The sequence below is a fragment of the Aythya ferina genome (genome assembly GCF_964211825.1).
Source record: "Aythya ferina genome assembly, chromosome: 4".
Classification (NCBI taxonomy): Eukaryota; Metazoa; Chordata; class Aves; order Anseriformes; family Anatidae; genus Aythya; species Aythya ferina.
The window spans coordinates 2,508,204-2,535,672 of record NC_140300.1 but is presented as its reverse complement, the minus strand read 5'-3'; the positions used below and the strand labels follow the sequence as shown (position 1 = coordinate 2,535,672).

Genomic DNA, 27,469 nt, shown 5'->3' with positions numbered 1-27,469 from the left:
GCAACAACATGGCGGGGTGCTGAGGTGGTGGTGGTGGGGGGCACAAGATGGCGGAGGGGGGGGGGGAGGCTCCCCCTCACGCTCCCCGCGCCAACGAGTGACGTCACCGGCGGCGGCCGGGCGGTGGCAACGGCGGCACCGCCTCCCCCCCCCATCCCTTCCCCACCCTCCCCTCCCTCCTCCCGCCCCCTCCCGGCCACCGTAGCGGCGGCGGCGGCGGCGGAAGCCCCCTCAGCGGCCACCGTCCCGGGAGGCCCCCGCGGCGGATGGGCCGCGTCGTCCCGGCCGGCGTTCGGCAGATGGCTCGGGAGCTTTCAGCGTTTCGTCACCCGGTTTCCCGGGTCGGGTGGAGGTTGTTACCTCCTTTTTTTTTGGTTTGGGTTCTTTTAGGACCGGCCGGGCCCTTTTTCGGTGCAGCCGGTGCCGCCGGAGCTTCTGAAGAAGCGGCGGTTTTGGCGGCGGCTTTAGGGAAGGAATGCGACAAACCTTGCGCCAACGGTGGGCGCTGCCAGCCGGCCAGCGGGCAGTGCGAGTGTCAGCCCGGCTGGGTGGGAGACCAGTGCCAGCACTGCGGGGGCCGCTTCAGGTCAGCACCGGGAATTTTGGGGGGTGGGGGGGGGGAACCTGTGGCCTTGAGGGGGTCCGGGGGGAGCTGAGGGAGAGGGAGGGGAGCGAGGCTGGGGGCTCTGGTGGGGTTGTGGGGGGGATTGGGGGGTGTTGGGGGGGAGTTTGGGGGGTTTGGTAGGGTAATGGGGGTGTGGTGGGGTGAGGGGGATTATAGGGTGGCCCCTCTATGGGGTGGATCTAGGGGGAGTGTGGGGCGGCCCCTTTATGGGGTGGTCCCCGTTTGGGGGTCGGCTGTGGGGTGGTCCCTTCTGGAGTGGTCCTCGTGGACCACCGTGGTCCAGGGCGGCCCCATAAGGGATGAGCCCTGAGGGGGGTCTGTTGGGGGCCCCCCCTAAGGGATGAGCCCCGAGGGGGTCCGTGGGGCAGCCCCCTATGGGGTAGTCCCTATTGGGGAGGGGGTCGTTTGTGGGGCGGCCCCCTAAGGGAAGAGCCCCGAGGGGGGGTCTGTGGGGCGGCCCCCTAAGGGAAGAGCCCCGAGGGGGGTCTGTGGGGCGGCCCCCTAAGGGAAGAGCCCCGAGGGGGGTCTGTGGGGCGGCCCCCTAAGGGAAGAGCCCCGAGGGGGGTCTGTGGGGTGGCCCCCTAAGGGAAGAGCCCCGAGGGGGGTCTGTGGGGTGGCCCCCTAAGGGGTGGTCCCCATTAGGGGGGTCGTTTGTGGGGTGGTCCCTGGTGGGATGACCCCGGGAAGTGTTTGTGGGGCGGCCCCCTAAGGGGTGGTCCCCACTAGGGGAGCTGTTGTCTGTGGGGTGGTCTCCTATGGGGTAGCCCCCCGGGTGAGGTCTGTGGGGTGGCCCCCGATGAGATGGTCCTGGGGTGGTGTCTATCGGGGGACCCCTTAAGGGATGAGCACTGGGGGTGGTCCCCTATGGGATGACCCCAGTGGGGGCTGTGGGGCAGCCCCCTATGGGGTGGGCCCTGTGGGGGGGGTGATTGGTGGGGTGGCCCCTTATGGGGTAACCCCCCAGTGAGCAGCATCTATGGGGTGGTCCGCTATGGGATGACCCTGGTGGGGGTCTATGGGGTGGCCCCTGGCTACTGGGGTGTGGCAGGGCTGGGGAGAGGAGGAGAAGGAAGGGGGCCAGGGCCACTTGGGATTTGGGTGTAAGGCCTGGGGGCAGCAGGGGTTGGGTGCCCCCCCGCTGGCTCTGCCCAGCAATGGGGTCTCAGGGGGGTGGGGATGGATCCAGGGGGTGTGGGGTGTGGGAGCAGTGGGGTGAGAGGACGGGGTGCTGATCCTGCAGGGGGGGCAGGAGTAAGGGAGGAGGATTTGGGGTGCTGGGGGCCTGCAGGGGGACCTTTATCATCAGCGGTGAGGCTGAAGGGCTGGGGTTGTGTAGGGGCAGGGGGCTGTGGGTGTAGGGCTGCGGGTAGGGGCGCATCTGGGTGTAGGGCTGAGCGTGTTAGGAGGGAAAACTGGGTGATGGTAGCACGCAGGGAGGGAGTAATGGGGTTGTAGGAGCTCTGGAAAGTGAGAAGGGGTTGGGGAAGGTGTGGGGGCTGTGTGTGTAGAGGGTTTGGGATTTGTATGGAGATGGCTGTGGTCAGAGGCAGGTGGAAGAAGTAAGAGTGTGGGGCTGGTTCCTGGGTAGGGGCAGAGGTAGGGGAAGCTGTGGGGTGCAGCTGGGGGGCAGGATCTGGCTTGGAGAGGGAGAGGAGGGGTGCACGAGCAGCTTTTGGGGCTGGTGGGAGTGGTGCTGGTGCCTGGGGAGGGCCGGGGGTGGTGGCTGGGAGCTGCTGGGCCGCCTGCGGGACCGAGAGGAGGTGTGTGCTGACGGGGCTCTGAGGGGGGCTGCGTGGCTGGCGTCTGTCCCACAGGGCAAGGAGTGGGAGATCTGTCTGGAAGCATGTTGGAAATGCGCCCTGTCTGCTCCAGAAGCTTTTATTTCCAGCCAAATTGTCCGTAAAGATGGTGAAGTGTCTGTGAGATGGTTACCTGCTTCGGTTTTGGCAGCTGTGGCAGAGAGAAGCAGCGCGTGGCCGCGTGTGTTAGGTGACTTCTCAGCAGGGCTGGTGCTTCGGGGGGAGAAAAAAAAAAAAGGAAATAAAAAAAATAAAAAAATAAAAAAAAAAAAAAAAAAAAAAAAGGCTGATTGTCCTGGGCAGAGCTTGCTTCCGAGACAGCTCCTCGTGGAAAGCACCAGGCACCCCTCTGGTGATGCTCGGGGGAAGGGGAGCCGTGTGGATGAGAGGAGGGAGACTTTGTGGGATTTCCAAGTTGATTCTGCTGGTTTTTTATTTGGAGTTTTGTCTGTATCTGTTTGCAGCTAATTGGGAAGAGGTTTTGGAAGGGATCCGTGCCTGGCCAGGCAGGCTCTGGAAGTTGAGAGCTTCCTTTTCAAGGGTTTTAGCCAGTGCCAGGAGAAGTATTTTCTTCTGGTTAATTTTCTCCTAGTATTTTATTCTAGATAAGTGTTTTCTTCTGGTTGAGAAGGGTGCACTTTGGAATAGCCGCTTGCTGTTACCTTCCTTGAGCACTTGAGGATGTTTGGACGTTTACGGGGAGCAGATGTGAATAGAGGCAGAGGCTTTTTTGGGTAGCACAAGTGGGGCTGCTGAGTACAAACAAATTGGTTTATTTTCACTGCTAACTGCTCGTCTTCCTCAATAAAGCTGCTTATTCCTCTTTCAACCCCAATTCCAGCGTAAAATTTTGACTGAAAATATACCGGATATTTTTCTCTCCTGCTGTTTTGTTCCGCTGTTTGTTTGTTTACCGGTGAGCTGAAGTTTCTAGCCATCTTTTTAGACTTTGAGCTCTAAGAAAAGTGCCAGCGAGTGTTCTTGAGCAACGTTCAGAGCTCTGCGGTCACAGCTCTCCCCTGCCTCGGACTTAGTGTCCCATCAGCAATGGCACCGCAGCTTTTTTGGTGTGTTTCTCCAGAGCTTGGCTCCGAAAGGGTTGGTTTTCCACCCGTAGGGATGGATGGGAAGCGTGAGGGCAGGTGAAAATTTATTTCCAAGCGTGGTATATCCCACATGCTTATCTACCTGACGGTGAAATGTAATTAAAGTGGGCACGTTAATCGCCCTGCTCTTTATCTGGGTGTTGATGGTGACTGCGTTCGTGGGACTGGCTGGTTTATGGTGTGCACTGGAGTTGTTGTGATGCTGTGCCCCGTGTTACAGGCTGCTCATACCTGACATCAGGCAAGTCTTTGTACTTCTACGGTGGTAAGAAACATGCACCATTTTCCTTCTTGTTTCACCCAAAACGCAGGAGGGGAGACGCTATGCGGTGCAGCGCTGGTCTCACGTGGAGGTGTTTGTGTGTTTTTCCTCAGGACGCCTGCTGTTCTGGCTCAAAAAGGAAGCCACGCATAAATGCACCTGCACGTGGTCTTGGTGGTAATTTGTACTTCTAGGAAAATGAAGAAAATGCCCATTTTTGCGCGGCTGAAGGGTGGGCAGGCAGAGGAGCGAGGTGCAAGCCGTTCCGGGCGGCCTATTTTTCGAGGCGAGGAGCCAGCCACCTGAATCCTTTCGAGGCAGAGCCCGAAAGCGTGGCTTTCCACAGAGCTGCAGCAGAAAATGTAGGGCACGCCTGGCGTGCTCCTGTCCTCTGCTGCTGCCCTGCTGCCTGGTGCCAGGCTCCTGCTCGAGGGAGCTGCAGCACCAGGGGCTTCGCTCAGCACTCGGTGCCTTCAAGGGAATCGTTTCGGCTGGCTGCAGAGGGAGGTAGGGCACAGGTTACGAGGTGACCACTGTTTTACGCAGGTTTCTTGGCCAAAAATTGGAGAGGATTAGATGAACTCTCAAGGTGCTGCCTTCTGGGAAGGTGGCTGGATGCTAGCGGTGTCGGTAGGCGCGCTGCTGGGCGATTTGGTGTGCGATCCTAGCAGCAAAAGCGAACAGACTCTGTGTTGTATATAATTAGACACCAAATGTTTCCAGAAAACCAGGGTTTTGTGTGTAAGGGTGCTGCTTCTCTCCTTTCATGGTAATCCTTTTTTTGTTTTTTTTTTTGAGGTGGGAGATGGAAAACGCGAAGCGGTGCTTAGCAATGGAACGTGGCAGTGGGGGGAAAAAAAATAAAGATTAGGGTGTATCTTTTGAACTACCACTTTATTAATTTAATGGAGGCAGTTCGGGGCTGCTGATTGAATGTTATTAAGGACTCTGTGGTTACTCGCTCTCCTTGGCCAAAGGATATTGCAGTAAAAGGAATTTTCTCCCTAGATGATTTGGGTAGATCATAACCTGCGAGAGCTGCTAGCTAGCAAAGGACTGTCACGGGTCCCGTTCTTAAATAAATGGGAATTTGGTCAACAGCTACTGCACAAATTCGCTGTCTTTAAGGAGCTACCTGATGCAGTTCAGAGCTTCATGAAAGTCAGAAAGCTACTTAATATATTAGAGGTTGTTGGCAATTTGAATTGAATCAGTTTAAGTGCTTAAATTAGATTTGGGTGTTGTGTTTGTGCCTGATCCCAGCTCCACTGCTCTCTTTTCATTAGGGCATTATCGTGCGTTTAAAATTCTTTTCTCTTCCATGGTGCTGTGCGAAACGACGTGCCCTGGTGGTAAGAGAGTGGGCTATGCGAGCTGGAAATGTCTAAGCAGGATGAGCTTCCAGGAAAACATTGGGGGAAGAAAAAAGCCTACTTAAGTGGTTTAATTTAGATCTCGGAGGCATTATTTACAAGTTGGGATTTTGAAAATTTGCTCGGAGGTGTGTGAATATGTCTGTGTGTATATATATCTATCTGTCTAGGGGCTTATGTGGTCTGTCCGTGGAGAGAGAAACTCTTGGTTGATGTTTCATCCTCATTCTTGCCGTTTTGTTGTTAATCTGTGGATGGAAAGGCTGCTATTTTACTAGAGTGCGAAGAAAAAAGGTTCATCTCTGAAACAATTCAGTGTTTTCGACATACCTAGGAGGTTCTGCACGTCTTGCTTTGTGGCCAGCAGGTTTATTTGCCTGGCCTCAGTTGTTTAATGCTTGCAGTAAGCTCACTTCTACTTCACAGCGTGCTCTACAGCGAGGAGAGGACAGCAGGCAATGCAGGACAGTAAAACAGTGCAGAGGGGGCTGGATCTTTGTCACCTCTGCCTCGTGCCCACCGAGCACCTTCCCCTTTGAGCATTTAGGTGCTGGAATCGCCGAGCAGCTCGCGGCCTCAGCCTGCGGGTGCGAGGAGCAGGACCAGTGGCTGTCTGCTTGCTGGAGGGTGGCTGAGCTTTGGGACCTCTGGGGGTGATGGAGCAGGTAGGGGGAACCGTGCTGTGCCTGCCAAGTCCAGGAGCACGCCTTGGACCTGAGCACCAGCACCTCCTTGTCTTCAGTGGTCCACACAAAAGACATTTCTATCCTGTTTCTCACTTGGAAGACCCCGGAACAGCCACCTGCATCAGGTCAGCTGAAATTGTCTGATGTTGGTGTAGGTTTTTCCATTATTTCGCAGGCTCTGTTGCTTCTTTCACCATGGATCCAAAATAAACTCGCGTTGAGCTGGGTGTTTGTTACCATCTTACTCCATTTACAGGCAACAGAAGCGATTTTATTGAAATTTCACCAAATGACTGAGTCTCCACAGAAATGGCATTTTATTATAAGTCTTCAAAAGAACCGGGAGGTGCTCTTATTGTGCGCCCTCGTGAAGTTAAATAATGCTTGGAAGGCAGGTGGCGGATCTCAGTTTCCCGGCTTGTTCCTCTGAAGCTTGGGTGAGCAATCAAATTTCAAACCACGAACTTCCAGCGCGTAACGTAAGTGTCTGTGATGATCCATGCTGAAAATCCTCTCTATCCTGAGATAATGCTGCTGCTGACCAACCTGCTGGATTACCGCATTAATTAACGATACCCTTGGGTGCTCTTTTCTTAAACAGTTTGCTGGAAGAATTTTTTTTTCCAATTTGAAGTTCCAAGCACGGCGCTTGGAATTAGCTTCTTGATCTCGTAGAGCTTCGCTTTTTTTTTCTGTGCTCAATGTTTTCTCTGCAAGGAGTTCTTTAGGAGCTCTTAAATCACATCTTCTAAAATGTAGTGGAAAAAATATAGTAAAAAAAATACAGAAGATGGGGTTCAGAATTGTGTGATTTTATAAGTAAAGGGGTTTTAGAAGAGGAGGAAACCAATACAAACTGGAGCTCACCCTAAGATGGACTGCAAGAATCTTCTTACAGTACTTTGTTCTTGTATAGCCGAGGTCTGCCTGCAAAACCTCTGCAGTGCATTGAAAGCAGGGCTGGAAGATTTGATAAGCAATAGCGCAGCACAGAATGAAGATGATAATTTACCTTTCAGCATAGCTTTGAATCAAACAGTCATGAAGTCATGAAATACTGAACCAGGAATTACAAATGGTTTGGGTTTCCTGCTTTTGTTCCTTTGTTTGTGGCAGATCCACGTGGAGTTCCTTTGGACACGAGACCGCCACAAACGTCCTCCCCTCCCTTTGCTTAAAATAAATATTTATTTTACATCTTTCTGGGCAAATGGAGATGCAGGTTGCTGCAAGGGTTTCAGTGGATGGGATTCGGGGCATGATTTTGGCTTCTAGAGCCTTAAATCTTTGGGATTCTGACAATGGGAGGGATCCTTCCTGGTGAAATCGTGAAGGATGGCAAGAGACCTGACCTGCACACTGAGCAGTCTGGAAGTTAAAATCCGATGAGCTAAATTTAGCACAGCAGAATGGCGGATTTTTAGAATAATGTTTTAAAGGAAACGGACTCGGTATTTCGGGCTGATAATGGCCTTTGTTATGTGGAACAGATTTCAGTGTTACGCTGATCAGCTGAGCGATGTTCCTGATAAGGAAGGGCAGCTGATGGCCAGATCAGGTGGCTTGAAATACTTCTAGGATGAAGTGGGGGCTGCTTGAAGTTTCAGGTACCAGTTGTGGTTTCCTTGGGTAAATCTGCTTCCCGCAGAGTCCCCAGTCAGAGTTTTCAGTTCTCTGAAAATGCAGAAGCAGAATCCAAGGGTGATTGCAAGGGTGATTGTGCTAGCTGGGGTTTTCCACTGTCTAAAACTTTTATTTTTCCCCCTTCTCCTGCCAAGCCTGCTGAGCTCGTAGCTGTGGAACAAACAGCGCTGCCTTACACCATGCTCCTCATCTTGGACGTGCTTCACAGGTGTCACAAAAACCCATGTAGAGGTTGTTGCTTCAGGTGGGTAGGGAGGGCATTATGCACACTACTAAGGATTAAAAAGAATCCTTTTTGTCTTTTAGCACTGCCCAGGGCAGACGGGCTTTGTTCGGAGACCTGAGGATGTGTGAATGCGGCTGTGAAAATCCCACTTTTTCTCTTATTTGTTGTTCTCTTTGTCTCTCCTGTTTCTCAGAAGCCTTAGTTTTTATTTGCTAGCTTCTGTAGCCTGGAAGGACAGATAATAAGCGAGGCTAAGGTAGGAAAACACCCTTTTGAAGAGTTTCTTATTAGTCAGTGTTTGTATTGCATGAAAATTTAATATCCGTCTCCGAAGTGGTGCTTGTCTGCTTAGGGTATAAAAGCTTGGCGCGGATGAATTAGCATTTCTGTAAACCCATTTATGAACCCGAATGCAGAAGGTGAGGAGCATTGTTCCGTTCTGAAAATGTAGGTTGGATTTAACCTTATTTCGTTGTCAAGCGAGAGAAAAATTGAGGCTTCAATTACGGTGCTTTTTGAAGCTGTGGTCGCCTTTCTCCCTGCTGCTTTTCACTCATTAGTATTGCCACGAACAAAAAAAAAATAAAAGACACTTCCAGGGCCTCTTGCTTTGGTGAGTTACTGCTGGTGTAACGCGTGGCTGGGTGAGTGTGGGTTTATTTTCAGCATCCTTGCACGTGTGGCGTTACATCCTTCTTTTCACAGCTTTGTAGCGCTCGAAGCGTGGGTATTGTGGGGCTGCTGCCAGATATTTTCAGCCCTTATCGGCAGAAAATCTATGACCGAGGCTCACCCTGCGTGCGCGTTTTGGATTTCCTTGTTTGCCACCATCGAGAGCGTGTTTGTCTTCCTCCAAAATAAGCTGCCCAGGACGGCTTTGTGAAAACCCTTGCTGTAGCCGCGTGTGGTGCTGGTCCTGCCCAAGTTAGGCACCTGCCTGCTTAATGATTAATTCCCGAGACCCCATTAATGCAGACCGCAGGCCGTCACGTGAATTTTTCCAGCAACCTCTGTGCTGAGGTTCTCTGCTATCTGTGTTTGCACCAAACTTTGCTCTTCTGCGTCATCGGCGGCGGTGATTCCAAGAAAAAACTCCGCAGCCACTGCAAGACCGGAGCTGCCAAGGAGCACGGGGTGAAATGCTGACTGCGGGGCAGCAGGAGGAGGCTCGGGGCAAACCTCCTGTGATCCTTGCCATCGAGGTTCTTAGAAAAAATGTTCTGCCCTGGCAGGACTGCAGGCAGGCATCACAAGCTGCTTGTTCAGCTGGAGGAGAAGTACCACGCTGCAAATAACACGTTGGGAAAAAACTCCTTGTGAGGTCACTCAAGGCTCTGTGGCTTTTATATATATTTTTTTTTTCAAACTGAGATTGGGAACGGGAATAATTGTGGCCGGTTGCTTGTGTATTACGTGAAAAATTTGGTGCTGAATTCCTGGTGCGAGATGGGCTCTGTGCTTCCAGATGCGTTTATTTATTTATAGCTGCAGCCTGACAGAGTTGGTGCTTTTGTTAACTGCTTGATTTATGGCACTCAGCCTCATCACCGGGAGCCGTTTAAATGTGGGTCAGTCGGCGTCTGCTTCTCGCAAGCACAGGTTGGGGAGATTCTTTAAATTTGGTGTTTTTCGTTTTGGGAACCGTAGCGGGTGTTTAAACATGCCCTCGTTCAACTATTGGAGGATGAATCATTCGGAGGAGGTGTTGGAGTAGTTCAAAGTCAAAACCAAAACTTGACTTCTTGCCTCTGCACATTTTTTCTAAACTATCCATTCTAATGCTGCTGGGAATTTGTTTTTTAGAGGATATGCTGATAATTTTTTCGCTTGTTTTGTCTGGATTTATACCAGGAGCCTGAAACTCCAACCTGTGCATAACGCAGCAGTCCCCAAATTCCTGGCCTGACGTTGTTTGCTGCTATTCCCAGCAACCTGAGCTGTCGAAGATTTCTGGGGCAGCAGGCGCATGTGCCAATTTGTGCATAAATCCCTGCTGCAAACGGCAGAGCTCACAGCTTGCATACAGGTCTGGGTTTGGGGTGTAAAGTGGGGGCGATTTGGTGGGAATTGGGATCGTGTGGTTGGTTCGTGAAGCTGTAGGGACTTGGTAGCCCGTAACTTTTCCTTCTCCTACAGTGGAAAAAGGGCGAAGGGACTCCCGTCCTGAAAAGGCAAAGGCAGTGAACAGAGAAACAGTTGGAGTTGGCACAGCAGTTGTTCTTCAAAATCGGGCCATTTCTTCAAAACTTCTTCGAGGTGAAGCCCGGGCTGGTTTCTGTTCCCCAGCCCCTCAGCCAGCGGCGCAGGCAGCTGTTCTCCCTGGTCCATGTCTCCTGATGGTTTGTTTTTAAGCAAACACTGGGTATTTATATTGCTGTAAGGCATGGAAGCCTTGTCTCAAAGTAAAGGATGCTATCACAGCCAGCGTTGGCTTTTTGTTTCCTCCTTGGCTTTGCCAAAACTCCCAAGTGCTGCCGTATCACTCGATCTGCCTTTAGCCTTGAAGACCTTCAGGGTGCAGCATCACCAATAGTAGGGTGCAATACTTCCTACTTCAAGGAATCGGGCAGGAACACGGCTCATCATCTGATTTCTTGGTTTACCCTCCTTATCTATGCAACAAGGACAGGTTATTAAAGAGAGATGTTTAAAAATGTTCTGATGGTGGCGTTATTCATGCAGTGATGTGGAGGTTTCAAAGGACGTTGTGGTTGTTTTGCATGGCAACTGGTATCCAACTTCTTTGTCTGTACTGTCCTACAAAAGAAATGTGGTTAATGTTGCTATAAATACGCCGTAATCAACTTCACTGAGGCTTGTGAGAAGGGATATTTTATGTAAAAAGTGAGGAAGTTCAATTAGGATCTTAATTTCCCTATTCAGTGCCAACAGGAATCTGTCATGTGGGATTTACCCCAATTTTCACGTGGTGGCTTCTCCCTTTATTTGATCAGAGCTGGTCAAGGCATCAGAACATCTTTTGTGCCTGCGGTTCACTTGTTTCCATGCGAGCTGGGTGTGTACGAGGGCGTGAAGAGATTGTGTTAAAGACAACATCCTTTTTCTCACTCGCAGCCTCCCGAAACCAAGCTTTCAGCATCTCGAGGTGCTTAAGACTGAGACATCACGGTGAGAAATGAGTGCAGGCACGAAGGTAGAGTGGCTTACTCTCTGCAGCTCCCAGGGGAGGCCCAGGGAGGTTTTCCCTTCTTTTTTGTAGGTTGATGCAACTTCACGCATCTCATTGCATCATTGTGGGGTAAAAAACATTGGCTGTGTCTTGGGACTCGGGACGTGCAGGGCTGCTGTGATCTAAATAGTTTTCTTCTAGGAAGGAGCAGTGTTTCTGTGATCCCTGGAAAAAGGATTTGAGAGCTGCTGCTCGCACGATGTGTGGGGAGGAGGGAACGGTGCTCGGCCCTGTTGCTTTGCAGACCTACTGCAGCGTGGTAAAGGTAATATGGGGTGAGCATCCCCCTCCTCAAATCTGCACAGACCCCAGATCTGGAGTGTTTCCTGGAAAAGAGAGCAGTGTTTTCCTGTTTTCTGTTTGCCCAGAGCTGTGGCTGCCCCGTCCCTGGAAGTGCTTGAGGCCAGGTTTGATGGGGCTTTGAGCAACCTGGGCTGGTGAGAGGCATCCCTGCTCATGGCATGGGGTTGGGATTAGGTGGTCTTTTAGGTCCCTTTAAACCCAAACCATTCTGTGATTCTCTTATTTTGTGTAGAGAACAGCTGAAGTCAGCCTTCAGAAAGGAATTTTGTGTTTTTTTTTTCTTTTTTGTGGATGGAAGAAGAAATACTGTAGGAGACGACTGCGTGCGTGTCCATCGATTTCTGTCAACCCTGTAATGTTCCTACACTACTTCTTGCTTTAAAGCTGTGATGGAGTCACGGGCATCAGAAATCTGTATGGATGTTTCAGAGCTGGGGCTTCTCTTTGGGCATCAAAGCTGTCTTGTAGGATCTGAAGGCTGCCGAGGACAGGCTGGTTGCATCCCTCTGCCCCATGGGACTCCAACGCTTGAATTGCTAATTCCTGTAGTGCCTTGTAGCCTAACAGTTTCATGAATGGCTTGGCCAAAAGCAACGAATTCTCACGGAAAATTAAGGGTAGCTGGATGAAGGCCGCTTTCATAGCAGTGTATTTCCTCCAGCACTGACAGAACGCTTTCCATGGTATCATTGTCACATCTGAAGAGGAAATGCTGCTCGTTTTGAGGCCAGCAAATATTGTGGAGAATTCTTAAATTCTCCTGATTTGCACGTGTAAACACCCAGAGCGCTGAAACCCCTTTGGCAGTCTGGACCCTTGATGGACTAAGGGTTTGCAGCAGGTCAGGATTGTGGCTTGGCATGAGCTGCTTTTACTTAAATGTCCAGTTAAATAATAATAAAAAAAAAAAGTATGATTTTAATGGGGTTAAAATATCTGTTTCTGTCCATCAGGATGTATCTCTCTATCCGGTGACCTTCTGGCACTTAGACCCAGAGTCTCCTTTCTGAGAAAAAGAAATGACTTCGAGTAGAAATTGCTCTGTAGGGAAGAAAAGCTTTTTATAAGCTTTTACTCTTGGTCAGACGTTTTTATTATTAGCTCTTGAATATGTAGAAAAAGTCTTTAGAAACAAAATCTGGAAAATCTCAGCCCTAATTAGTTTTGTCTCTGCGTATGCTGACAATTAGGAGTGGTAATTTTCTACATTTTTTTTTTTTCCTTTTAGCAGTTATATTTGTGTGTCTTCTGCATAAAACAGTTGCAGTGTAGTAAAGCTGTGCAGTTACCTAGGTGTGGGTTTAAAATAAAGAGTTGTGCGGGTCCCAACTCTTATTCCTTAGTGTATAATATCCTGTTTAAGGAATAGATTTAGGGAGGAAAGAAAACGGGTTCAGAAAACTATTGGGGAGATCGTTTGCCCAAAGGAGTTTTGATATAGATAATGTTAAGTTTATTAATTATCATTTCATCCTAAAATTTTGCTGTGAGCTGCCTTTTGAGGATTACCACCCTTGGACTGTTTGGACTTCCCAGCTGTCTTGGCTTTCCAGTGGTATCGACAGCAAACTGCAGCAGGTCTGAAAACAGAGAAAGGAAATCTCTGATCCTTTACAATCAGGGTCTGTACCTTGGTTTCTTCCCTGTTTTTTCGAAGAAGCCTCACACGAGGAGGGTGCAGCACGTTTCCCTTTCGGAGCGAATTAACGTGGGCTGGAATTACAGGATTGATTTATGAACTGGTTAACTGCTTTGATGCCTAATTGATTCAGTACAGCAAGCACTTCGCAGCCCTTGCAGGCTGAGGCCGGGCTGCTGACAGCCTCCTGAAGCAAATCAGTGTTTTAGCTGTCAATCTGCAGCCGGTAATTGGGAGCTGTTTCCCACACCACTCTTTTGGGGATTGCGGAGCCCTTCCCCAAACGGGTTGTTAAACTGCAAAGCTCATCATCGGCGTTGGAGATGAGAACCTCGTACGTACGTACCCAGATCGTCTTACTTATTTGTACTGAGGGAGTGCGTAGGAGTCCTAGTCATAACATTTGGATTGTGTTTCCCCTAAAATAGTCCCCGTTGTAAGTTGTCCTGATTATTTGTAGCCGCGGGATTCACGTTCACTGGTTCAAAGCGAATTTTCTGGCTTTTTCATTGCTGCTCTTCTGTCTTAATGGCTCGGTGAGGTTTTGGGAAGGGCTGCTGTATTCTCTCTGTCCTTAATTCACTTTTAAAACCTTTTCTTTCTCTAAGTAGCATCAAATTTTTCTCTCGGGTGAGGATTCCCGTAATCTTTTAAGAGCAGTTTTAAACAACAGTCGGCGTGAAGAGCTGGTCGTAGAAAGTAACATCAGCTGAGTCTTTGGACTGTGCAATATAGGGATGTGGAATGTCCCTTTTTAAGAATAAAGGTGAGAAGGGTGAGCTGTCTGCATACAGACCTGACAATCTGACCTTGAGAGCAAATGGGTTTTAGGGCTTGTGTTAAGGGAAGGAACGACTGAGGATGGACAGAAGGTGCCAGGTGGGGTTGCTGTTTTACATCGTGCTGTTTTAAACAAAACAGTGTCTCGGCCTGAGGGCTGTGGGGTGTGTGGGGGTGGTTTTTAAGCATCTGCAGCAGGTTGCTCAATGCTGCCTGGACGTGGGAAACCTGTCTGAATCGGTGTCATCCGGAGCAGTCCTGAAGCTGGAGTGTTGCTACGTGGTGTGCAGGGAGCTTTTCCCCTTCAGTGTGGGAGCTGACAGCCGAGCATCCCTCCCGTTGTGCCACTTGTGCTGCCATCAGGGCAACCAGGCGCCCTCCCAGGTGACAGGGATCACGGGCAGCGTTTGGGAGAGGGAATTTGTTGGTAAGGCAGAGCTGGAACCCGATTCAATGTTTTTTCTGCTGACCTGGGTGCTGATTGCATCAGCTGGTGGTGTCACGGGGAATCCTGATGCGGAGATCCCTGCGTCACGCTGGGAAAGCAAAAGGATGAGCAAAGGGACAGAAGCGGGGTGAAAGCACTCTGCGGTGCTGTGTTACTCGTGCTGACTTACAGTAACTGGTCTTTAAACGGTTATTTGTCAGCGTGAAGCTTCTCACAAGGCCAAATGAAATAAAGAGGCGGCGAGGTAAAAGAGGGAAAACAATAATATCATTTAAAGCACTGCTAAAAGCATCTCCTGGGTCGCCTCCTCTAACCAGGCGGTGGGTTTCTAACCCCTTGTTACCCAAGAGGAGCGTTCAGCTCTTATTTCTAGGATGTCTGGCTGAGGTTTAACGCTTAGGGAGCCTGGCTGAGGCTTGCACTGAAGTTGTTCATGGTTATTGATCAGCAAATGCTCTTGCCCGCAGTTATTTCTCCCCTAGCGTTACAGCGCGTCAGCAGTGCGAGCCTCAAACGATCGCTGCAGTTACCAAAGGTTCCCTTGGCCAAGCGTGCAATGCTCGTCTTGTGATTTGGAAAAACGGAATAAATGGTATTTTTTGACGTGAAGCAATCCCCACGTTTGATGCGGAGAGCTGGCTGATTCACTGTGGCCCCAGGCGCTCTGATCCTGCTCGCTGTACAGCCTGCGGAAACCTGCCTCGAGTAGGAAGCATTGCAAACTGGAATACAGCAACTGCAGGACCTTTTGTCGTGCCATCTTCCCCTTGAAAACCTATTAAATTGTATTAGAAGCCAAGATTGTGGTGGCTTTTTTTTTATTTACGTCTTGCTTTTCAGCTCCCAGTCTAGCAGTGTAGATGGGGAAGGGGATATTTTGTTTCCTAATCGTTACTGTCTCAGTCTTTTCCCAAATGAAATATTTCCATGTTAGGATTTAACAGCGTGAAAAGGTTATATAAAGTCCTCTAGCCCTCTTAGTACAGAGCAGCAACCTCAAATGGAAATAATTAAAGCAAAATAATGTGGTTCTGCTGTCACTCAGCGCTGGTTGGCATGGAGAGCTGCCAGCGGAGCAGGCTGGGTGCTCTCACCAGGCTTTGCTCTGCGTCAGGGTTTGAAGTTTAGTGTTTCTACCCAAAAATCCCACTTGGAGGGAAACCTGACCTTTTGAGGGGCTTAAGAGCTGGTCTGGATGTAAAATCATTTGCAGGAAGTCCATTTTTTCCTTGCTTACGATGTATTAATGTTTGTGGGGTTTGTTTTATTGAAATCCAAGGATTTCTTTGGAGCTTTCTGCTGAAAAGCGCATCTTCCACTTCCAGTGTGACAGACCCAACAGCACTCGTGGTCACTGTTTATATGATCAAGAAGTGCTTAAAGGATTGAGATGTTCATTTCAGCCAGTTTAGCTTTTAGTGCCTTGGAACAGTCGAATAAAATCTCATGCAGGAGGTGATGCTGCTGGGGAGGGACAGTGAAGCAACGATTAAATAGATTAAATGGTAAATTAACTATTAAATAGATGAAATATAAATAGTAAATATACTGTTAAATAGATTAAATAGTAAATATTTGGGTGAAATTTCTGTAGGGGCACGGAAGTGCTAAGTCCCTAATGCACTCTTTTTTTTTTTCCTTAGATTTATTTCCATAAGTTATTTCACTTTTTTCTTGCAACCTTCCTCTTTGGGTCAAAAAGTGACCGTTTTTAATACAATTCTGAAAATCTTAGTGCGAAACGTGGCTACTACCGTAACTTTAACGTATTGCTTCACTGCCCGGAGACTTTTATTTATAAAACCTCATCCTGACAGCCCCTCTGTGCTTGGTCAGAGGGGAAACACGACTGAATTAAGCAAGCTCCTCAACGCCACGCAGCAAATTATCGGCTGGACAAGGCTTTGGAGTTTCGGGGCTCGCTTGGCAGAGCGGTGTCTGCTTGTTGACGACTCGCAGCGCTGCTCATGTAGAAATAATTCCTTCTCCAGAGCAGCCAGGGTGAAGAGCCCTGGGAAAACGCCTGCTTTCCAGTTCGTTATGGAGCGATGGAAGGCGAGAGGCAGCTCCGAAGCCGAACCCGTAATAAATCGATCGGCTGCGACTTGTTCCTGCCCGCTCGCCGTGCGTGAATTCCTTATTGATTCTCGTGCCAGCCAACATTAACAGGATGAAGTCCTCCACCTTATCGAGGTGATAAAGCTGCCCATGCAAATAGTCCCCAAATTCAGTAGGGTTCCGAAGCCGCAGCGAATCTGCGCTGCGTTTAACTTGCAAATTTGGCACGAGCCCCGTGGAAGCGCCCGGTTTGCTCCTGTTGTGAAAGCTCCCGTCCTGCATCGGGTGGGCGAGTTTAATGATTGGCTTTGGCTGAAGAGCCCTGTCTGCTTTCAAGGATTTTGGGTGTTTGCTCTTCATGAAACACTTGGAGTGTGTGTTAAAATCGTTGGTCATCCGCAGCAGAAAGTGGAGGTTTGGGTTAAGCCTTTAAATGAATGGCCCAGCTCTTAAAATGCTGGGCATTCATTATTTATCAGTCTTTTTTTCTGTCTTTTGACTATCTGCCCTCGTGGACAGTTATTTAGGAGGGAGGAAAAAACCATCTTTTGACTACCTGCCCTTCTGGATAGTTGTTTAGGATGGAGGGGGGAAAAAAATATCATTGAGTTTTGTTATGTAGCTGATGGTGTTTAAATGCTGCTGATCCTTACAGCTTTTGGGGTGTTACTGCCCCTTAACCCCAATTTGAATGTGGCAGAGCCAGGGCATGCTGGCCCTAGGGCAGCTGCTGCCTTCTCACCTGTAATATTTAACTAACGATGAGTGGTTAACGGGCTTTAATTTTTCGGCTAAAAGGTAAATGGACTGGTTTCCCGGGGAATGCCATCTCCTAGGTTGAGAACTGTCAGATGCTTTCAAACTCTGCTCGTTCAACTTGAGAGGAGAAACACCCCCCCACACCCCGAGCAAAGAGCTGTGCAGCTGGAGAATCTGAGCGTTCCCACTTTCTCTAAAATAGGGACTGTAATTAGCGGGAACAATTTGACTCCGAGCCAGTCTGAACAGCCTGGCTTAATCTAAATAAAAACCCGAATGCTTGGAGCAAGTTTTGTCTCCCCAAATCGGGCTCTAATAAATAAATTAAATAACGAGATGCAAAATTCTCAAAATAGCCCCGCGGAGCTCTTGGGGGCGAGAGCGCATCTGTTTGTGCGGGCGGGCTGAAGGGGAAAAACAAATTGGGTCCCTGTCCTCGTCCCATTGGGGTTTTGTGGGGCCTGTGGGTCCTGCCTGCCTGTGGATCACGTTTGCCTTTTGTCCTCCAGGAAGAGATTGCAGCTCCGTGTTTGAGTACAAAAGGGCTCAAACGTGACCTGTGCTGTGGGAACCCCACCCAGGAGAGCTCCCGGTAACCCCGATGCTCGGAAATCGGACATGCAGGTGTAAAGGTTTCAGAGGAAACACCGTGCAGCCTTTTTTTTTATTGCTGTTCCTCACTTTGAGACCTCTGTGAGTGAGTCTCCTGCAGGTCATAGTTGCAAGAAGGTTGTAGAGGCCGCTGTGAAACTTCTCCATCCCATCAGGAGTGGCTGCAGGTAGCAGGTCCGGGAGCTGGACTCAGATCCTCGTGGGTCCCTTCCAACTCAAGATATCCTGCCTTTAAATTAAAACAGCCACCCGAATCTTTATTTATGTTTTGGAGAGGTGATTTTGGTGTAAGAACCAACTGGTTCCTGAAAACGTTTCCTTCCAGCGAGTGGTATCTTTGTGCTGGGTGTCAGCGAGGAATTTATTACCGCGACTGCTTCGCTTCTTAGCCCTCGTTCTATAAATTACCTCTGGCAGATTAATTGAAAGTGCAGCAAATGAGGGGAAGTTCCTGACCTTATGATGCATCGATACGCTTGTTGTTAGGTCTGGAAGCCGTTCCCCTTCAATTTCCCTCCTCTTAATAACTTGCAATTTGGTATTAGCACTATTTATTGCATTAACCAGCATAAATGACTACTTCTTCCACCGAGATTGTGCTCGGTGCTGCGGCAGTGACCATTAATCTGCCCGACAGCAGGGCAGAACAGCTTAGGGCCACGAAGAAAAGCACAATTTGGGGGAAAACGGCCTTGTCAGCACCCAGGTTGGCTATTGCTGGACTTGACCCACGCGTGGGATGCTGGAGCCTGCTCTGGAGTCATGCCAGCACCTCCCGAGTCCTCCCAGGACAGCAGCGGGTGGACAATGGGGCAGTGTTGGAGCCAAGCACTCGATGTGAAGTGGGTTACACGTTCCTGCTCCAGAGGACTCCGCAGAAGTGGAGTGTCCGTGGGACAAATTGGAAGTTTTGGGTCTCGTTTTCAGCATTTCAAAGGCAGGAGTGAGCTTTTTTCTTGCAGGGCTTAAGGGTGCTTAGAGTAGGTGGTCGGTACGTGGTCGGTGTTGCTCTTTCAAGTTGTGTTTTAGGACATCTTGGCTGTGCAGAGAGGTAACTAAATGGAACTGCAGGAAGCTAACTGGGAAACTGGGATAAGGCAAAATCATTCCTTTTCTGGTTTTCTTAACGAAAAAAAAAATGAATGGAAGATCTTGTGCAGAATTCCTAGTTAGTGTCAATGTGCTTTTCCTGTAGATGTTACCGGAATGAGGAAAGAATTCATGATGGCTAAATCCTAAATAACAAAATAGGATTTTTTAATTATTTTTTTTTCCCAGAAAAGGTTAGTTGAGATATGGCCTGTGTGTCAACTCTCAGTTCGGTTGTGAAGAGAGAGAGGTTATTTCAAAACTTTGCATAAGCAGCGTTCAGCCCCTGTTTTTGTTTTTGTTGCCAGAAATCTGTTGGGAGCAGATGGAATTTCATTTTTTCCCGCTGCCGCCCAAGAATAACTCCTCCTGAAGTCATTTCAGAGGTGTTGGGAGAGGTGCATATGGCAGATCGGAGACGGAAACAATGATTTTTGTAGCCCTGGGGGCGGCCGGTCCTTTGCTGAATGGCTTTGGGCTCTTCAGATGCTCCCCAAGGATGCCCCCAATTGCTTTGCTTTGTGGGTTGACCCCAGAGTTCATTGCCTAGCCCACCTGTTGGGTTGGCTTTACCTTTTTTATTTATTTATTTTAAGGGGAAAAAAAACATCTGTGGAGGTTATCAAGAGACCTGCGTGCTAAGATGCTGACTTTTCAAGAAAGAAAACAGACTTCTGTGTGCGTGCCCGCCTCTCCTGCTGCGAAATCAGGGGGCTGGCGGCTGTGACCTGCCCTGCTCCCCTGAGCTGTTTCATAGACAAACACTTGAGAGGTGTTTGTCGCGTAAAGAAACGCTGGCAGATCTTGGATATGAAGATATTTTTGCCGGTCTGTTGCTAAGGCTGCATTGGCACAGACCATGAATTCGGCATTATGTGCAAATCAGTGCCTCGTCTTCAACTCTTCAAGCTTCGCTCCAAATAGAAAGCAGTTTCTTAGTCTTTAATTGGTTAAAGATCATGTAAAACATCTTTTTTTTTTTTTTTTTTTTTAAAGGGGATTTGTTTCATTTCTGTATAGTTCTTCTTGCTATTTACTATTTTCCAGTTGAGGAAGCAAGGCTGAGTGTTTTAATAACCTAGAACCCATTGAACCATGTCCCCAAGCACCACGTCCAACCTTGCCTTGAACACCCCCAGGGACGGGGACTCCACCACCTCCCTGTCACCCCATCCCCACACCTGAGTGCTCTTTCTGAGGAGAAATGTCTCCTCATTTCCAACCTGAGCCTCTCCTGGAGCATCTTTGAGGCCATTCCCTCTGGTCCTAGCTGTAGGAATTTGCTGAGAAGAGCCAACTTGGACGGGCTGCTGCTGCTAAGTCACTGGCACTTGCCGGGTGGGCATGGGGAGGTTGAGGAATGATGTTTGAAAATCCCTTTACATCCTCACCTGCAGGAGCTGAGATCTGTTGGGTTACTGGGTGTTGTTCACTTGATTTTCTTGGCCTCTTTAACAAAACGTTGTGCTGGATTGAGCAGCGTGGGCTTACTTCATTCCCGCAAGGAGCTCGTGGAAAAATTGAGGCTTGCTGGTGGAGCGAGCTGCGTAGTGGTTTGACTGCTCTGTGCCAGCAGAACAAGTCTTGATTTAAGGGATTGACTTAATTCCATCAAATCTACGCCAACCACGACCTTTTCTCTCCTTCCACTAAGCCAGGATGCTGGATCTGGTTGGGTATAAACTAAAAGAGGGGAATTCCCATCTCATGGGCGTGAACAGCATCATGTCCCCAACTGCATTTCCTTACAATTAAATGAGGGATTTGCAGTGAGTTCATGGAGTTGATCAAACTTGTTGATTCTTTCAGAGGAATTTCACCAGTTTTTAATAAAAACATCACCAGTTTATCTGACAGAAGAGAAGCATTTGCACTTGTGGATTTTGTCACCCAAGGGATGCACAGTGGTGCTGAGCAGACCTTAAACATCAGGGTTGCTGCTGAAAATACAGCTTGCTGTTAACACAGGGGTGTGCAAGGGTTGCATATTGATAATGAATTACTTCTTGAGTAGCTTTATGGTTCAATATGCTTCTTTTCCCCCTTTTTTTGCCATCCTGATGTTAGATTTTCCACGTTGGCATCCAGGGTGCTTCTGCCTGGGGGTGCAGCATGTGGATGAGTTCAGCACAGTGCTGCCACTGAATACAAGAGGAGCAAGAACATGATGCTTCATACTGCTCAGAGCTTGGGCTTTTATTATGTATTTTATTATATTTTTTATTTATTTTCTGCGTTTTGTTCTACCTAACAATGGGGAACTTATTGAGAAGCTAAGTGCGTGCATCTGCCTTGACAAGATACTTGAAGTGTTCGATATTTAGTTGTTTTTTTTCCCGACTTTGTACGGAATTGCTTTCATTAAAACTGAGTCACGGGGGGGAAAATACCGCTCACTTTTCTGCTCGGGGTTACACTCATCCTTTTTGCTGTCGTCAGGAATTCAGCAAAACAGACCACGGGATGGGAGAGCAGCTGGCTTGAAGTGGAAAATGGGAGGGGAGGGGGGAAGGACTGATGCACGAAATGTGCGGGGAGGATGATTACAGTTCTCTACCACGTGTGGCCGGGCAAGCCAAATCCATACAAATCCAGAAATAAGAAGGGATGGCTTTTGTTCCTCTCTTTTTTTTTCTCCTGGATATTGCCAGTCATAAGATATACAGGGTATATCCAAGATTATCCATAAGATTTGCATGTTAAGGAGGTGGCTGCTCACCTCTGGTCACTTCTGCAGCTGCCAAAAAGTATTTGATGGAGGGGCAGAAGTGGGCTCTGTGGTCGAGAGCCAGCAGTGACTGCTTTCAGCCCCCTTTCAGCCGCATGAGCTGCCTATTGCAGCCCCCAGCCCATCAATCCCTCATCATCTCTTGGGTAAATGTGCTGGGGGGACCATCAGGAGAGAGGTTATGCGGCTGCACAGGGCGTTTGGGAGCAGAATTCAGTGAAATGAGTACAAAAGGGAATCTTTTAATTGGACTTGAGAAGATTGTATGGTACAAAAAGGTTGGGTACTATGGGCATTTCTCCATCTGCTCTGCTTAATTCCTTCTCCATCCCTTTCTTAAAACCAAATATTACTTTAACACTTTTTATACTTTAAGGTAATAAATGTGAGTAGAAGGACATTTTGGGGGCAGACAGCATATCCTCATGATATAGACATCCACACTTCTAGGGGGCTGCACTTGGGTCTCTCTCAAGTTTAACGCTGAGTGCTTACGTGGGCTCCTATGAATGTTGTCTTATTCCTCCTAGTGGCATCCCAGAGAATGTTTTGCCTTATTAGCATTTTTATAAAGGTATAATTTCACTAGTAAACTCGGATGAATGTTCTGCTCTCGCTTTTGGATGCGTAAGTTGCCAGATGCTGCAGTGGAACGACGCCGGTGTGCGGGAGCAGAAGCAAAAGCTGCGACTTGCTGCACGTTGCTGGCTGCAGGAGCTCCTGTGAATAGTCACTGAAAGCTGTTGCAGCAGCAAATCGATGGAAACAAACCCAGGCAGCCCAAAACACGTGTTCCGCTGGCTTCCTCTTCCAATATCGATCTCCTGCTCTTTGCATAACCTCCTCCGTGCTGTTTCAGCCAGGAAAGTGCTTTAAAATTTGTTAGCGATTGTCACTGTGTAAGTTCACAGAGCCCTATCTGGGTCTTGGGACGTTTATTTTATTCCTTTAATGAACCACACCTGCAGATTGGCATCAAAATCCTTTTTTTTCAGACAGAACCGAATGGATGTGAACCATCACCCCAAGCTGCTTTCTATTGATTTTTTTCTTTTTTTTTTTTTTCCTGAGAACATTTCCCGGCAGGTAATGCTGCTCCTTCGTAGCTCAGAAATTTTCGAAACGTCAGGCAGGAAATAAAAGGAATTATTTCTACCCCTATTAGGAAAGTGGGTCGGGTTGTGATATTTATTTATAGGCTATCTCAATATTTTCCTTTTCCCTTTTTTTTTTTTTTTGCTGCAAAACTGACTGATCTGAGGCTGGAGCTTTTTTGTGAATGCTACCCCCGGTTTCTGCATTCAGCACCTGCCCTAGAAAGCAGCATCACTGGAGGGGGGCCAGGATTTTGGGCATGCTTCAGCTGACTTCAGGTGTCGTGGTTGAGGAGGATTTTGGCTTGATTTTCCTTAGACTTGGGATTTTGACCTTGTCTTAGCAAACCGCCGAATGATGCGGGTCCTCTGCTCCACGGGGGTGGCCTTAAACCGAGTTTATTTCATTTTGCAGCTGACTGGAGGGTGAAGTCAGCAGCTCGGCCCCTTTTCATTTGCATGTGCTGCCAGCGAATGCTTTTTCCTGGGTTTTAAGTATAGGACTGGTGACTTGAAAACATACTGAAGCCAAGAGCTCTTCAGCTCTGGGAGAAGATTGATGTGTCTATCACTTCTGAGCGCGTGTGGTTGAAAAATTATAATTATGATGGCTTATTTACAATGTACACAGGTGTGATATACTGCAATCGAGATGCTTATACGTGTACTTAAGATACGTTTTTGATTAATTGAACGTTTCTAATTTTGGGAAAGTGCTGAAAAATCATCCAACAAACCTTGGGTGCTATTTGCAACCAAGTGTGAATGACAATTAACTTAGGGAGGGCAGAATAATGAGCGAAAAGATGTTAACTGCTAGGAAAATGAGTTCAGATCGGCAGAACCAGAAGAGCAAACCGTGTCCTGAAACAGCCTAAAATAGCTCATCTGTAAAATATTTTGTGTTCGGAAGCCTTTGAGCTAGCAAGCTCTTGAAAAATTTGTATGTGTTAAATTGGTTTTAAATTCTTTGTAGACCAAATGTGTGTATAGACTCATTGCTCTTAAAATTACACTGATTTTTTTTTACCCTAACACAAGTTAGGTATCTTGTAGGTATGAACTTATTGATAAATGCAGAAAATATTGACAAGGAGAAGTTGAAATGCAGAAAATATTGTGTAGGACTAGCGGTGTCTCTTAAATTCTAGGTAGAAACTTAAAAAATAGTGCAGCACTACGGGATGATGAATTTCGGTAACACATTTTGCCCTTGCCCCACTGTAGAAAAGTAGACAAACACTTGATGATTGGAACTAAAATTTGGTAAATGCAAGCTGGGACTTGAAAACAGATTTAGGAAAAAATAGTTTTGATTTTTTCCATGCTTCTGGGTATATTCGGAACCATTATTTTTTGCTAGCTGTGCCATGCTTGAGCATAGATGATGCTGTATGTCTTCTATATTAGGCTGGATCACTTAATGCAGTTAATTTTTTTTGATCATCCAGTGGTAGACCTCAACAGGACCTGCCTGGCTCTGGAGCTTCATTAGCTTTTGATGATCTCTGTGCTAATTGCAATAACGGGCTTTCCTCTTCCTTCGGACTCCCAGGGTGTTCGGATTTTGGCAATACTATGGCCATTAGCATGGGGTGAGGTGCAGGACCACCAGCAGGGGATGAGCCTTGAGTTGTTCTGAGCATCATACGCCTGCAGCTGAATTCTCTTCCTTCCAAAGAACGAGGCCAAGATCCAATAAACGGATTTGTGAACAGATGGGGAAAGCATAGTGCAACTGGTAGATGAGCCTCACAGACGGCTGCCACAGGGCGCGCCATCTGCAAGGCGGCTGCCTCAGGTCAAGGTGGCCTTCAGGGGGAGATATCTGAGGGTTTTTTTGTTGTGGAATTGTTTCTGGCTGGAATACAGGCACCGGGAGAAGTGTTTTGGAAACACTTTTGGAAACTGTCACCGGCAGCCAAGATGGGAATGATGGATTCAGAACGGTTCCGGCTGAGGCGTGGAGGCAGAGATCGGCGTTTTGTGAGGGTTGACAGTAGAGCAAAGCCACAGAAATGTGCACCTCCAAAGTACTCCTTGTTTAAAGAAGAGGGTCCCAGAGTAATAATAATACCATCGTTTGGTGTTCCCCCTCACAGTGAGTTGGAATAGGAGGAAGAATTTGCAGCAGGCGAGGTGCCCGAGGCTCCGGCCTACCTGCGGCCTGGGCGCTTGGGTCAAGGGGCTGGAAAAACAGATACAAGGAGAGGAATAAAAGGGAGGAAATGGAGATAGGAATCTAAACTGGGGATGATTTCCATATGAATGTAATTGCGGGACCAGTTCGGGGGCAGGAACATCAGGTGGAGCTACAGTTCTTCATGTGTGATGATGTTCTTCAAGTGCGATGACAAGGCAGTCTGTGGCTGGTGGCTGTCAGATGGAAGAAATGTTGAGGTCCTTTGGGATCTGGTGTGATTTTCAGTGCTTCCAATGTGTGCGGGATTGGCATCGGGGAGGGAAATCAGCTTTTCCTTCATTGTTTCTGTTGCCTTGAATGTTGTGGTTGGGTAATTTGGTGTTTTGTCATGCGGTTTCTTCGTGGATATAATTCGTTTACTTATTGTCACTTCAGTGTTTGTAGGGTAAGAGAGAAAGCAACTTCTTCCAGAAAGAGGAGCTGAAGTGCAAAGCACTGGCCAGCCCCAAAACAGCTGACTTTGGTGGCATTTGTCTCCGGTGACAGCAGAAGAGCAGCACCTGGGACAGCATCAGGAACAGGACCCTAGTGCCGATACTGTTTGTAGCCTTTGGAGAAGAGGAAAAAAGAGAAAGTATTTGGTTTCCAGCTTGGTGACTTGGTGATTTTTAAGGTTCTTGGAGCATTTGTGCCTTCTGCTCTCTCTGAGGCTCTCAGCATTGGCTCTGCCTTGTTGGGAGCACAGCATTTTGTTAGATCAAGGTGGATATTCCAGGAACAAAGGGATTAAATGTGGTTAGGAGCATCGCTGGTTGTGGGGATACATTTTTACCTGCTGTAATTTCTCTGACCGTCCTCTCAGGCATTGCTGAGCTTTGCAGGCTCTGCCCTTATCTCTGATCGGCAGCCAGGAAATCACTCTTCATATATTTACATATCTCCCAGAGAAGGGCGAAGCTAAGCTCTCCTTTGAAGAAACCATGTTTCCCACATCAAATTAGCAGTGCCACTCGCTGATTTTTTTTTGAAGCAAGGCAGCTCTTCAGCATCAATTTAGCTGAAAGAGGGATGAAAACAGAAGCTATTGAGTGGAGAGTGATTGTCAGACTTCTCTGACCTCTTTGCCACGGTGAGATTGGCAGGAAAGCCCGGAGCACCCTTGAAATACCCAATTCTGGGAGGAAAACCCTGATCAAGGCAATGCTGGGGATGGTTTTGCAAGCGCTGGAGCAGCGATTAGTTGCTATGAGATTGGTTAAAAATGCTTTTTGCTTGCAAAGCCACCAGATTTTCTAGGCATTTCATGGTTGTGTGCCTCTCTGTGGCACACGGAGTGGCAATAAATGATGTTGTTGTGGCAATGCTGAGCTCTTGGTTTCCAAAAATTGAGTGTTCAGATCGGCTGTGGTCGTAGCAAGCTGTGGAGGGTTTATAAATCCTCCCTGTGGAGTGTTTATAAATCCTTATCAAAATTAATTTTGTAGTAGTGTCCTGCATAAGAGCTGGCATGTAGGAATTATTTCATTTGAGCTGTGGCACCTAGCTGGCAGAGAGTGGATGTTGTGCTAGAAATTCATGAAACAGATAAAAGAAAATCTGTGTGTCTGTTTCTATCATTCTGTATGCAGCTATTCCATGCCTATAAATTAGGGCATTTCTTTATAGCAAACCATAGAAGGATATAACCCTTAAAATCTATGCTTTTTATTATTATTTTTTTTAATTTTATTTTGAGAAATGAACAAAGCTAAGTCGGTAATTAATTTAGGAGAGAATGCCATTGTTCTGGTAATAGGCCGTAACAGCCCTTTCTTTATTGGATGCAACTTCAGATTTACCCGAAACAATGGCTTTTAATTGGGGCTTTCTTGAGGCACTCGGGAAAGAAAAGGGAGAGAGGAGGAAAACTCCTCGTTTGCATCAGTCTCTAGTTTTAGCAACTTCAAAATTAGGGTGAGCCATTGCGGGCTTGGGTGTTTCCTGTGTTGTTTTTTTTTAACAGCAAGGCTGTGCCAAAAGTCTAGTGAGCATCCTAAAGTGCTGGCTGTGGCCATGCACTTTAGGATCTCTGCAGTCCCACTGAAAGCAACACAAACTGTTCTGAGATCCTTTGCTGATCCATCAGAGGTTGAGGATTAAGGTAAAGGATGAATGTGCCCTACAAGCCCAAGCAGCCCCCTCGCCTGCCCTGGTGAGTGGTGAAGGAAAGGCAAGTTGCAGCTCCCCTTCTGTACTACTCTGAATATATTCAATATTCAGTGTACCTTTGGTGTTGTGGTGTTTCGGAAGTAAGTGCCTCAAGATGATTTACTCCAAAGGTCTGAGCTGTTTTGTGTCTGTGGTTTGTACTTGGATGGTAGCTTTGGTTTGTTAGATGATAATTAGATAACAGCTTGGAGTCTGCCTGCTTGTGCAGTTCATGTTCTCAGAAGGAGCTTTGTCAGTGTATGCTAATTGGTATTTAAGAAATACACGCTTCTCGTGTTCCTCATGTCATTAAAACCACTGGGGTTTATCTGGTATGCCTGGGTGAAAATCAGTGAGAAATTTCCATGGGTTGTAAGTCGCGCTGTTGGTGCCTAGCAGTGTTTGGAGCAAGCCTTGAGCCGCGTCTGTGTGCACACGAGCAGAAAGAGATGTGTTCAAGTCTGAGTTTTGTGACCAGAAACTTGAACTAGCTTTTCCACCAGGTGGTTTTCAAGGCAATATTGTAGTTTGTAGGTGCTGAGGTGCTGTCTGTGCTGTGTATATGGCTTTCACCTGCATGTGCATCACCCAACGCCCCAAGGACCTTCCTTTTTTGTGTTCAGAGGGGGCAGCTGCGTGGACGTAACCCCTGAGTAGCACAGGTATGTGTAGGGAGAGCCCATCGAGGGCATGGAATTAATTAGTGAGATAAAATGGG

At 48.0% G+C, this 27,469-nt stretch overlaps 1 protein-coding gene across 2 annotated transcripts in view; it reads left to right on the top strand.

The window, feature by feature from the left end:
- The first annotated feature begins 209 nt into the window (after positions 1-209).
- The window catches only part of ATRN (attractin), a 144,045-nt gene continuing 116,785 nt past the window's right edge, over positions 210-27,469 (top strand). The window contains exon 1 of one of the 2 annotated variants that reach the window (XM_084517163.1): positions 210-586. In XM_084517163.1, the coding sequence (XP_084373289.1) occupies positions 267-586 (320 nt within the window). In that variant the 5' untranslated portion in view covers positions 210-266. The remainder of the gene's footprint in view (positions 587-27,469) is intronic. The other variant, XM_084517162.1, reaches the window with a different exon arrangement.